Raw genomic sequence first — 13,360 nt, forward strand, 5'->3', positions numbered from 1 at the left:
GATTTTATTTATTTATCTGACAGAGAGAGATCACAAGCAGGCAGAGAGGCAGGCAGAGAGAGAGAAGGAAGCAGGCTCCCTGCTGAGCAGAGAGCCCGATGCGGGGCTCGATCCCAGGATCCTGAGATCATGACATGAGCCTAAGGCAGCGGCTTAACCCACTGAGCCACCCAGGCGCCCCAGTGAGTGCGTTTTAATGTGAAAAAAATCCACCTGCTTGAAAGAGGAGGCCCGGGAGTGAGGGCGTGGCTGCCCGCCGCCCCGCCCACCGCCCCGCCGTCCCGCTAACCGCCGGCAGGGGGCGCGCGGCCTCCGCTCGGCTGCGGTGGCCCTCGGCCGGGAACTCCCACCGGGCCCTGCGCGCCATGGGCTGCGCGAAGAGCAAGGAGTTGAAGGCGGCCGCCGGCTCCGGTTCGGAAGTCAGCAGCCGCAGCCGCCCTGGCATCCCATTGCCAGGTACGAGCGAGGGCAAAGGCACGGCCCCAGAGCGCGGGGCCGGGCGGGCCTGGGGCGTGCGGTGACGGGGAAGCGCCCTCCAGACGGGCTGCGCAGCCCTGGAGCCCCAGGCCTCGGCCGACGCGCGCCACGCGGGGGAGCCGAGAGGCGCCGGGGGTGTCCCGCGGCCTGCGCGGAGCGGCCTCCCTAAGTTTGCTCCCCGAAGGGGCGGCCCGGCCGGTGTCTTTCTGAGAGGTAGGAGGCGGAAGGAGGAGCGTGCCGGCCGCAGGACCTGCCCGAAGACGTCTCCGGCTCCCGAGCGAGCGGGCCGGGAGGCGGTTTTGGTCGCGGGCTGTTGATGCGCCCTTGTTCCAAGCACCGTGTTTCATCCGGGAAGTCACCTTCACCTCTCAAGGAGCCGGGACCCCGGGGGCAGGGGGACGGACACCCAGAGCAAAGGAGCTTAAGCGCCGAGGAGCAACTTGGGCCTTTTTAACTGGGGATTCGGACTCGCTACGTCTTGGGTGGGGCGCGTGTCCCCCCCCCCCCCCCGCTTGCCCACACACCCTCCGCCTGCAAGACTCATCAGATCTTCCTGTCCTCCCCCGTCTTCTCTCCCTTGAGTCTTTCCCCCTCTTGAGTCTTAGGCACATTTCTGACAGCGCCAGGCCACGCTGTCCTTTCAATGACTCCGGCGGGAAAGGCGCTTGTGTTTTCTCCACGTTGCAGACAATGGTGATAATGGCTAACGGTTACCAAACACTGTCTCAAGCACTCCCCACGGATCATCTTGTTTCCCTTCACCCACAACCCTAAAAGTTAGGTGTATCCTAACCCCGATTTTACAGTTGAAGCGGCTAAGGCACAAGACGACGATGAAACGTGCCCAAAGTTCGGCGGCAGTAAGTGGTAGAACTGGGATGGATACCCGCCGTTGTTGACTCCAAACCCCCTGATCATAATCCTGATACCGCCCCTCAACGCCCACCCAGATCTACAGGTGTTGAAAGTGAGACCAAGAAAAGTAACTTGCCCAAGAGATGGAATTGTTAAATGCTGTAGGATCAATCTGTGTCTTTTCCGTGGCTTACAATTTAGTTACAAGGCAGCATATGGCGAAGGGCTTAGAGGAATGGTAAAAAAAAAACAGCCAAGTGGGGAAGGCAACTCCCTTGGAAGAGTTGGATTTGGCAGGGGCGTCTGAGCAGGGAGCAGCTGATAAAACCATCGTGGAGACAGGGCGCATATCCTGCTGGAACTGAGGACATGAGGTGGGGGGAGAAGGGAGAATGGGACGGAAGATTGGGTGGAGGGCAGCCCCTGCTCAAGACCAAGCAGCTAATTTGTGGCACTCACTTGAGGTTTTTTCTCATCTACACAATGGAATTTGAGTCTGTGTGTCCCAAATTTACCTTTCCTTTTCCACCTTCAGGATTTTTCCAGTGTCCATGTGCTATCATTTATTTACTATTTACATCCACTTAAAAGAGTACTTTTGGGTTGAAATACACTGTACATGCAGAAAAGAGCAGTTGCCATAATACAGCTTTATAACTGACCATCCCTGTGCAGCCAGCACCCAGCTAAAGAAACATTTCCTATACCCCAGAAGCCCCCTCATGCCTCTTACTCTCATACCAAGGGCAACCACTAGGATTTCTAAAAGCATAAAAGTTTCACCTGTTCTACATTTACTTTTTGAAATAAATTAAGCACTGTTTTAAGCATTAATCTATGAAAAGTACTGCTTTGTTCTAGATATTTTCTATACACACACAGATATGCCTCCTATTGAAATTAAAAAATTTTTTTCATATATCACCCATAAACACTCGAGAAGCTATCTTCCTTGAGTACCACCAATGATCTGCACACCAAATTTAGTGACATGCTGAACCACATTTTCTTAAGTTCCCTCCAAATGTGAAATTACATGGTTAGGTTTCAAGGAACTGACTTCCTAAATGAGCAGCCAGATTCTAATGTGAAGTTTCTGACAATCTGGGCCAAGTTGTAATGATGAAGAATGTCTTGATTAAATGACTCTTCAACCCAGCATTTATTACTTATCAGTTACTAACAACTCAGCAGTGAGCAAGGGACGATCTCAGCCCTTGAGCATACAGTCTCGTGGACAGCGAGGGCACGGAAAATGCTGTGTCATCATGTGTAATCATAAAGACGTATGGGTACAAGATGCTGGCAGAGAATGGTAGTGCTTAGGGTTTAATTTATATTCCTGCCATGACACATATTCCATTCTATTTTAATTAACTTGTAAACATTTATTTTTCCTGCCAGATTTGTGAGCGTTAGGAATGTGTTTTGTTCATTATTTTATCTGCCACAGCCCTTGACACACTGCCTTACAGATGATTGGGACTCAGTAAATGTATCCATATGGTCCATATGGCAAAGGACAACTTTTTGTAAGCAAGGAAGTTTCCCAAAGCCAGTGTTACTAACATTGACCGGTGTCCCAAGCACACTGTGGAGGTGCACACACGAGTTGTGTCTTTCTGCAATGTCAGCTTCATTCAGTCATAAAGCAGGCTTAACGTAATTATAAAGCAGTTTCAGGATTCCAAGCTCAATGACATGTCACGATATGATAAACTTGGCCTCTCACACGGCACACAACAAACAAGATAACAGAATGGGTAGAAGTTAACAAACCAAACGTGAAGTCTGCCTGTGGGCACACAGTAGAGATAAGCCCTCTCCAGGCCGGGTCAGCTCTCCCCACTTACTGCTTATGAGGTTCAAGCCGTGAAGGATCTCAGCCCTGCTCAGAGATCAATCAGGCAGAGCCTTGGGCGGCAGCTGCCTTTTTAAAGTGGTCTGACATACAGGGGTCACGTCTGAGGAGTCTGACAGTTTGCTGCAAAAATCCTCCCTTTTTAGAGTGATTTAATCAGTCTTGGGCCCCTGCAGACCTCTTCTGCTTCTGCTTGTTATCAGTTCTGGGTGTCAGCTGCTACTGGTCTCAGTGCTATCTCTTAGCTGCAGTACCCTTAAGTACTTGGGTCATCGCTTGACACAGGCCCCTGCTTGACGTGAGTGACTCCATCTTGCTCTCCACAGCCAGCTTCTCCAGTGAGGCGAGGAGACAGTGTTTGTTAGTGTGTATCCTAAGACCACCTGCAAGAGAATTAATTACTTAAAGGGTGGGTATGTGTAAATTAAAAGTTTGTTTTCCTGGCCTCCATCCCAGACCCACTAAATCAGTTCTCCAGGTATTGGGCCAGGAATCGCCATGTTTGGTGCTGCAGGTGGTTTGAACTAAGGTTTGAGAACATGGGAGTGAGGTGTCTGAGCCAGAGTGAACCCACCTTTTCCTGGGGAGAGGCTCCTGTCCTCAGGGGTGGGATTGAGGTTTGAGTGGAGGATATAATAAGAGAAAATTGAAATCTGTGGTATAGAAACTAAGGTCATCCTGATTGACATGCTAGGAATATGCAGTCAGAAGATAATATTGCATAATTTGCTAGATAATTCAAGAGAAAACTTGCTCTTGGCCCACATTAACCTGATAATTTAAATAAAAGTCTTTGGTCATTGTTTGAATCTTCGCACTTGAAAGTTCACCTCTTTGTATTAATGTTTTCTGAGTATTTAAGGCTTTTAAAATTGTCTTTCTTTTTAAAAAGTATATTTTGGATTTGCAGTTGGATTAGGCCCTTAAAAGAAGGGACTAACTTGTAAGGTTTTGGGGGTTTTAATGTTCATACAATATCACTGAACATTTCATGAATGTTCCTTATAACCTATTTTTAAGCTCTGAGCTTTACTTTGCTGGTAGAAACTAGTCTACTGTTGGGTCCCCCCAAAATTGGGTACCCCAATAATGGGTCCGTGATTAAAGGAGGGAGACTGATACAAAGTGAAGGTCAAGCAAAGCTTTATTTCGTGCCAAGCATCCGGAATCAGACCAACCGTCAAACAGACCGGTCGGGGCCACCCCTACAGAGAGGACGACCCCTCCCTGCTTTCCAGACTAACTTTTATAGAGCAAAGGCCATGTGGTTGGGCCTGGCCACACACAGGTGGCCAATGAGATTGTAACACACACAGGAAACTCCACAGTGATGCTAGGTGACCAATTGAATTACAATTTACCTTAGTAGACATTTGATTTAGCCTATCACACCTTGGTTAGGATTGGCACCAAAAGGCTCCCAAAGGGCGGGGGCCCATACTCCTTGGTAGCTAGGAGACAGGATGCGCCCCCACTGATTGAATACCTCCACGGGACTGGTTTCCCGGACTTGCTTTTAAATAAGTTCCCCTGGGGGTGCAGGCAAGGTCAATTTAAGCTTTACAGCAAAATGGCAGTTCAACCGGGGTGGGGCTGCTCTGGCTGAATAGGCCCTTACACTACATATGGGACACCTGGGTGGCTCAGTCAGTTAAACATCTGCCTTCAGCTCAGGTCGTAATCCCAGGGTCCTGGGATCCAGTCCTGCATCCATAGAGCTTCTTGCTCAGCAGGAACATTGCTTCTCTCTCTGTCTGCCCCTCCCCCTGCTTGTGCTCGCTCTCTCGCTCTCTCTCGCTCTCTCTCTCTCTCTCTCTCACACACACACACACACACTCACACACACGCACACACATAAATAAATAAAATCTTAATAAAAAAGAAACTAGTGTACATTGTACTGCTGTACATCACTATCATGAATCTCTCTTTGGTATTGAAAACCAGTTTTGTTACCTGTTGGTCTAAGTCACTGCCATGGTTTTAGCTCTGAACTGTCAGGTGTGTTGAGAATGACTTAAAAATGTGCTACCAACTTTCAGTCAATATTTAAAAGTTATTTTTTGGTCACAATTGAATATGCGTGTATGTGTGTGTGTGTGTAAGGTACGTATACCCACACAGACCCATACACTTCAGATGTCAGTGTCTACTGGATGAAAAGCTGATCTGAGCAGGTGGTGAGATGTGGGATAGACTGAGAATCAGCCTGCGATGAGAAGAATGAGCAGGCCACCGTTGAGGGATTAAAGGTTTAAATTCACTGCAAGGACAGGCAGGTAACAACAGAGAGCAGTGGAGACTGGGATGAACAGGGGACAGAATGTGCTAAAAGGGGCCCAGCTCTCCTTTGTGGAGTGGGAGGACGACTCTAGGGTTGTCAGAACTTCAGATCTATTCCAGAGAAACTAGAAATCCATATTTATGTATTGTTTTTGTGACTCCTTCCCATTCGTAAATGTCAGCAATAATTCGGTTAAATAAAACACTGAGGGCCAAACAAGATCGGATCGCAGGTCAGTGCGGTCTGAGAATCTGTAGTGTGAAGCTGGCATACGTTAAGGAAAAAAAGGAGGGGCCCTTTGAATGTGTGGAGAAGTAGCCAGGCCAGAACACAGCTTTTCGTACAGAGCAATGCAACACAGAGAATGACTGAATGAACAATGTAATGACCGAAGTATGATTTTTCAAAAAGTTAAAAACATGATTCTTGTAAAAAATAAGATGAACATACATAAAAAAAAAAATCATTAAACAATGTATGAAGGAATCAGTAGGTAGTAAAGCTACTGATTTGAATGAGAAACCAAGGGATAGAGACTCAATCAGTGAAAGAATTTCTGAATTGAATTTCCTAGGAGTTCCAAAACTGGTTAATGTCCTACAGGGCAATAAAACTGTAACCTCTGGTATTACTGGACAGACTCATATAAGTTAACATAAAACGTCCCTGGGGGCACCCGGCTGGCTTAGTGGGTAGAGCATGTGACTCTTGATCTCAGGGTTGTGAGTTCGAGCCCACACTGGGTGTAGAGATTACTTAAAATAATATCTTCAGGGCACCTGGGTGGCTCAGTAGGTTAAAGCCTCTGCCTTCAGCTCAGGTCATGAACCCAGCTGGGATCAAGCCTGGCATCGGGCTCTCTGCTCAGCAGGGAGCCTGCTTCCCCCTCTCTCTCTGACTGACTCTCTACCTACTTGTGATCTCTGTCAAATAAATAAATAAAATCTTAAAAAAAAAAAAAAACAACAAAACTTCAGTGTCTGGACACTAATGAAATAGTAAATAACAAAGTCAAGAACAGGTACATTCTCTTAAAGGATTGAATGATCCTTCAGTGGGCTAGTTAAACAATGTCCCAGTATGACATTGAAATGCCATGGTCATCCTCTTCTTATTTCCAAGTTTTGGATGCTTTTTCCCTTTTTCTTTCTTTCTTTCTTTCTTTTTTTTTTTTTTAAGATTTTATTTATTTATTCGACAGAGAGAGATACAGCGAGAGAGGGAACACAAGCCGGGGAGGTGGGAGAGAGAAGCAACCGAGCAGGGATCCCGATGTGGGGCTCCATCCCCGGACCCTGAGATCATGACCTGAGCCAAAGGCAGACACTTAACTACTGAGCCACCCAGGCGCCCCTTGGGTACTTTTTCTCAAGATCGTGGATATTATACCATAGTTATGATTACTGTGGAGTTATCGCTCACTTACTTTATGGTATTTTAAGCCGCTCATTTCTCCCTCCTCAATGGGCTGCCCAAATTCAACTAATTTTTCAGGTATAGGCCGCAGCCTGCCAAAAAAACCCCACTGGGAGCATAGTGAGGATTTGTGCCCCCCCCCTCTCTCCAGTTAATGATTGTTTCATCGAGTGCTTTATCACAAGGATTGTCTCTGAAGTGGATACTGCCGTGCTCTTGGTTACGGTGTTTGCTTTAGGTTTATCGAAGTAATTGTATGCATTTGAGCAATGGCTAGGGGTTTTTGTTTTTTTTTTAATTTTCTTTTATGTATGCTGTGAGATCGAAGAAGAAATTGGGGTGGGGGTAGTAGAAGGAACTAGAACTTGGTAAGCGGCTCTCTATCCCATCCAGTTTTGTCAGAAATGTAATGCTGGGCTAAGCAGTCTTTGTGTTGGGAGAGCAGGAAGCGAGGTTTCCTTGTACCTGTTTGTAGTAGGATTCCATGGGATCTTCTGGATGTGCTTTGATCTGCTGGACTGGTAGTATGATGCTCAGGGTTTGATCTGGCTGATCTGGCTGGGAAAGGGGGTTGGGGTGTCTAGGCCAGAGTGGAATGAGACAGAAGCTGAACAGGGATCTGGTCCTCAGCCAGGCAGAGGAATACAGTAATAGCTCTCTGGTATCACTAAGAGGCAGCTGAGGGTAGGGATGGCAAGGAGGGAGGAGAAAGCTTGGGCCATGTGTGTCTGGGAGCTGGTTTTCAGGCACAACTACAAACACACTTGCTGAAGAGTGCTAATTGTATTTATTAAAGCAACACAACAAAACAAAGTCAAATCAACATCTTTGGCTCTGGGTGTGGGTGGAGTAGTATGGAAAGGAGAGGGAGAAGATTCTTTTTTTTTTTTTAAGATTTTATTTATTTATTTGACAGACAGAGATCACAAGTAGACAATGAGGCAGTCAGAGACAGAGAGGAGGAAGTAGACTCCCTGCTGAGCAGAGAGCTGGATGCAGGCTCAATCCCAGGACTCCAGGATCAAGTCCTGAGTCGAAGGCAGAGGCTTTAACCCACTGAACCACCCAGGCACCGCAGAAGATTCTTTTTTTAAGATTGATTTATTTTTACTTTATTTATAAAAGATTTTATTTATTAATTTGACACAGAGAGGGAATACAAGCATGGGGAGTGGAAGAGGGAGAAGCAGGTTTCCCACTGAGCAGGGAGCCGGATTCGGGGCTCAATCCCAGGACTCTGGGATCATGACCCAAGCCGAAGGCGGACGCCTAACAACTGAGCCAACCCAGGCGCCCCTGATTTATTTTTAGAGAGAAATAGCACATGAGGGGGCGCCTGGGTGGCTCAGTGGGTTAGGGCCTCTGCCTTCGGCTCGGGTCATGATCCCAGGGTCCTGGGATCGAGCCCCGCATCGGGCTCTCTGCTCGGCGGGGAGCCTGCTTCCTCCTCTCTCTCTGCCTGCCTCTCTGCCTACTTGTGATCTCTGTCAAATAAATAAATAAAATCTTTAAAAGGAAAAAAAAAAAAGAAATAGCACATGAACCGGGGGCGGGGGGTTCTGGAGCCAATTCCCCCACTGAGTGGGGAGCCTGATGCAGGGCTTGATCCCATAATACATGAGATCATAACCTGCACCAAAACCGAGAGCCGGATGCTTAACTGACTGAGCCACCCCGGCGCCCCAGGAGGGGGTACATTTTTTTAAAAATTGTATGTCCAAAAAAAAAAATTGTATGTCAAATCTTTTCTTTTTGCATAGGTACTGATTAATAATAATTCTTACTAGATTAGACGAATGCTGGAACGCCTAGTGAAGTTTCTTTTAAGAACAAAAGACCTTTGACAGATTTGGCCTCTTTTAAGCCCTTCTGTCTTGCATTTGGGTCATTTTTTTTTTCCCTGTTCCCTGACCTTGCCAAGCTCCCTTATTCATCTGTTCTTGAACATTTGGTTTTCTGCCTGGAATACTCTCCCTTCTCATCTTTGCTGCGCACACTCTCCTTACCCATCAAGACCCATTCCAAATGACAATTCTGTGATTCCCCAAGTAGAGTTAGTATTGCCCTTTGTGGACTCCTATGGCCCTTTCCATTCCTGTTCTAGGACATCTAGTGCATTGTTTAGTGTGTTCTACGAGACTGACTTCCCAGGGCAAGGAAGTCTTGCTCAGAGTTGAAGTCCCTGTTTGGGATGGTGTATCATGGCACATAGTAGATGCTCAATAAATGCTTGAATGAAGTGAGACAAGTTATTCCCTTCTATCTGATATTTTCCTCCTTCCTTCCCTCCTTCCTTCCTTCCTTCCTCCCTTCCTTCCTTCCTTCCTTCTTGAGGGAGAGAGGGAGAGAGCCCATGCACCCGTACAAACATGGGAGGAGCAGAGGGAGAGGGAGAGAGAGAATCTTAAGCAAGCTCCACGCTGAGAATGGAGCCTGAGGCAGGGCTTGGTCTCATGACCCCAAGGTCATGACCTGAGCAGAAACCAAGAGTTGGATGTTTAACCAACTAAGCCAACCAGGCACCCTAACTGATTTTTCTATCCCAGTAACAGTCAACCCAGGACCATCTTTTTTTCCCTTGGAAACTTCTTTTATCTAATTCTCTTTTCCCAACTCTTTGGAATCCTACAAATGGGACATCTCAGGCAGGTAGAATTGCCAAGGTCATGTCCACAAGATCAATTGTGTCCCTGGAGTATAACCTTGAACTGACTGGAAGAACTTGATATAAAACAACTTGGCTTCCAAGGTGGGTCCCCAGTATAGTCACTGTCATTATAGTATTTGAGGGCTGTTTATTGAGAGTATGGCTCCACAAGTCACTTGAGGGGCAATGGGAAGAGAATTAGAGTCAAGAAGACAAAGTTCTAGTTCTTCTTGTACCATCAAGTGACTGTATGATCTTAGACAAGTTCCATAGCATTTCTGGGCCTTGATTTCCTTTCCAAAATGAAGTCCTTTCCAGTTCCAATATTCTGCATATCTGTCTCCCAGGAACGTTAATCATCGAGTCCCCAAATACATAGGAAAGGTAATAATTCCAAATAAAAATACCTCGCATTTTATAGGATTCTACAATATACAAGGTAATTTCACATGTATTATCTAAGACATGTCTTTTTTCCGGTCTTGGCTGCTAGAATGCATGCCTGAATAACTACTAAGATTTTAACTCATTCACTTCATTTTATGTGGGCAAGTCAGTAACTTCTGACATAGCAGGAAAGAACTTGCTTTAAAGTAATAAATACACTAAGATCCAAATAATGTCTTAATTGCATTTTTAAAAGATTTGAGGAGAGGAGTGTGCATAAATTCAAGTATATTTCTGGAACCCATTCTCTGAAAGGAATGATCCTTAAATTCATGTCCCTCTTCTACATAGTAAGATCTCTACTGAACCTTGTTGTTGTTGTTGTTGTGTTTTTTGTTTTTTGTATTTTAAAGATTTTATTTATTTATTTGACAGAGAGAGACACAGCGAGAGAGGGAACACAAGCAGGGGGAGTGGGAGAGGGAGAAGCAGGCTTCCCGCTGAGCAGGGAGCCTGATGCAGGCTGTCCTTTTGTGGACACAGCCAACCCCCACTTCTAATTTCTGAGAACCCTTATCTGTTCTCCGTCCATATAGTTTTGCATTTTTAGGAATGTCATTTAAATAGAATTACACAATAGGTAACCTTTTGAGATTTTTTTTTTCCACATGGTATAATGCCTTAGAGGTTCATCCAATTTGTTGTGTGCAACTACAGTTTATTCCACTTTATTGCATTTATTAACTTTGTGTGAATGTACCATAATTTACCTTTCATTCATTGAAGGATATTTGGGTTGTTTTCATTTTTAAATTATAAATAAAGCTGCCATAAACATTTGTATAATTGTTTTAAAAAATTGAGATATAACTAGCATACCATAAAAATCACATTTAAAAGTACATAGTTCAGTGTGCAACCATGTAATAATTTTCATTACCCTCAGAAGAAACCTTGTACCCATTGCCAGTAAATACTAGCCAACCCCACCCTACCAGCCCTGTCAACCGCCAGTCTATCTTCTGCCTCTATAGATTTGTATCTTCTGGACATTTCAAAGAAACTGAATCATGTACTGTATATTCTTTTGTGACTGGCTTCTTTCACTTAGTATTTTTCAAGCTTTATCCACGCTATAGCATATTAACAGTACTTCATCTCCTTTTGTTGCCAAATAATACTTCCTTGTAGGATACACCACATTTTATTTATTCATCAGTTGATGGACATTTGGGTTGTTTTTACTTTTCAGCAGTTATGTATAATGCTGCTATAAACATTGTCAAGTTTTGTGGGGACACGTTTTCTTTTTGGGGGGTTATATACTTAAAATTTGAATTGCTGAATCATATGATAACTGCATTTAACTTTTGGAACAATTGCCAAGCTCTTTTCCAAAGGGTCCACATTTTACATTCTCACCAGTGATGTATGAGAGCTCCAAGTTCTCCACATCCTTGCTAACACTCGTTATTGTCTGGCTTTTTTATTTTAGCTATGCAAGTGGTTGTGAAGTGGCATCTCACTGTGGTTTTGATCTGCATTTCCCTAATGACTAGATGTTGAGTATCATTTTATGTGCTTATCGATTATTTATATATCTTCTTTGAAACAATTTCTGTTCAAACCCTCTTCCCATTTTGTGATGGGCTATTTGTCTTCTTATTGCTGAGTTCTAAGGGTTTTTTTAAATATATTTTAGATACAAGTCCCTTATCAAATATTTGATTTGCAAATATTTTCTCCTATTCTGGAGGTTGTTTTTTTAATTACTCAATGGTGTCTTTTGAAGCAGAAAACTTAAAATTTTGATGAAGTCCAATGTGTTGTTTTCTTTTGTTGCTTCTGCTTTTGAGGTTGTATCTAAGAAACCACCCAAGGTCACAAAGATTTACTATCATGTTTTTTCCTAAGAACCTTATAGTTTTGTAAAAAAAATTTTAAGAGTGACTTATTTAGAGAGAGCCCAAGTGAGAAGAGCAAAGGGAGAGGGAGAGAGAATCTCAAGCAGAGTCCACACTAAGGGTGGAGCCCGACACAGGGCTCAGTCTCACGACCCTGGACCATGACCTGAGCTGAAACCAAGAGTTGAGAACTTAGGAGCGCCTGGGTGGCTCAGTCCTTAAGTGTCTGCCTTCAGCTCAGGTCATGATCCCAGTGTCCTGGGATTAAGCCCCACGTCAGGCTCTCTGCTCAATGGGAAGCCTGCTTCCCCCTCTCCCACTCCCCCTGCTTGTGTCATCCTTGCTCCGTCAAATTAAAAAAGAAAAAAAAAAAAGATTTGGGCACTTAACCATCTATGCCACCCAGGTGCCCCAAGATTTTTATAGTTTTATATTTATATTGTATGAGATATCCTGAGTTAATTTTTTACATATGGTATGAGGAAAGGGTCCAAGTTCATTCTTTTGCATGTGGATATCTAGTTATGTCAATGCCATTTGCTGAAAAGACAACTCTTTCCCCATGGGATTGTCTTGACACCCTTGTCCAAGATCAATACAATAGTTTATTTCTGGAGTCTCAATTCTATTGCATTGATCTGTATGTAGACGTATGCCAGTCTCACACTATCTTGATTACTATTGATTTATAGTGAGTTTTGAAATTAGGGAAATTAGAGAGTGTGCGTACTCCCACTTTGTTCTTTGTCAAGGTTGTTTTGGCATTTCTGGTTCCCTTGTACTTCCATATGAATTTTAGTATCAGCTTGTCAATTTCTACAAAAAAGACATCTAGGATTTTGATAAGGACTGCATTGAGTCTATATATTGCCCTCTTAACAATGCTAAGTCTTACAGTGAACTTGAGAACTTGAGAACTTGTTTCATTTAGTTAGTTCTTTAAATTCTTTCAGTGATGTTTTGTACTTTTCAAAGTACAGGTCTTGCACTCTTATTAAACTTTTAACCAAGTAGTTTATTCTTTTTGAGGTTGTTGTAAATGGAAAAAAATGCTTGCCTAATTTCATTTTCAGATTGTTCATATATAAGAATATAATTGATTTTTCTGTTTCAATCTTATATCTTACAACCTTGCAGAACTTGCTTATTTATTCTAAGAGAGGGGTGTGTGTGTGTGTGTGTGTGTGTGTGTGTGTGTGTGTGTGTGTGTTTTCCTGAGGATTTTCTACATAGAAAGTTGTATTATCTGTGACTATAGATAGTCTTATTCTTTCTTTTCAACTTGGATACTTTTTATTTCTTTGCCTAATTGCCCTGGCTATAACTCCGAGTACAGTGTTGGATAGAAGTGACAAGAGCGAACATCCTTATCTTGTTCCTGATATTGGGGGAAAGCATTCCATCTTTCACCATTAAGTATGATGTTAGCTGTGTTTTTTCATAGGTGGCCTTTATCAGGTTGAGAAAGTTTCCTTCTATGCTTAGTGTGTTGAGTATTTTTTTAATCATGAAAGATTATTAGATTTTGT

At 44.1% G+C, this 13,360-nt stretch overlaps 1 protein-coding gene across 3 annotated transcripts in view; it reads left to right on the top strand.

Annotated features, from left to right (window-relative positions):
* The first annotated feature begins 335 nt into the window (after positions 1–335).
* TXNRD1 (thioredoxin reductase 1) overlaps positions 336–13,360 on the top strand; it is a 125,653-nt gene continuing 112,628 nt past the window's right edge. Inside the window, exon 1 of one of the 3 annotated variants that reach the window (XM_047740407.1) lies at positions 336–456. In XM_047740407.1, the coding sequence (XP_047596363.1) occupies positions 366–456 (91 nt within the window). In that variant the 5' untranslated portion in view covers positions 336–365. The remainder of the gene's footprint in view (positions 457–13,360) is intronic. The other 2 variants (XM_047740410.1, XM_047740411.1) reach the window with 2 other exon arrangements.

This window comes from Lutra lutra, chromosome 8 (genome assembly GCF_902655055.1).
Source record: "Lutra lutra chromosome 8, mLutLut1.2, whole genome shotgun sequence".
Taxonomy (NCBI): Eukaryota; Metazoa; Chordata; class Mammalia; order Carnivora; family Mustelidae; genus Lutra; species Lutra lutra.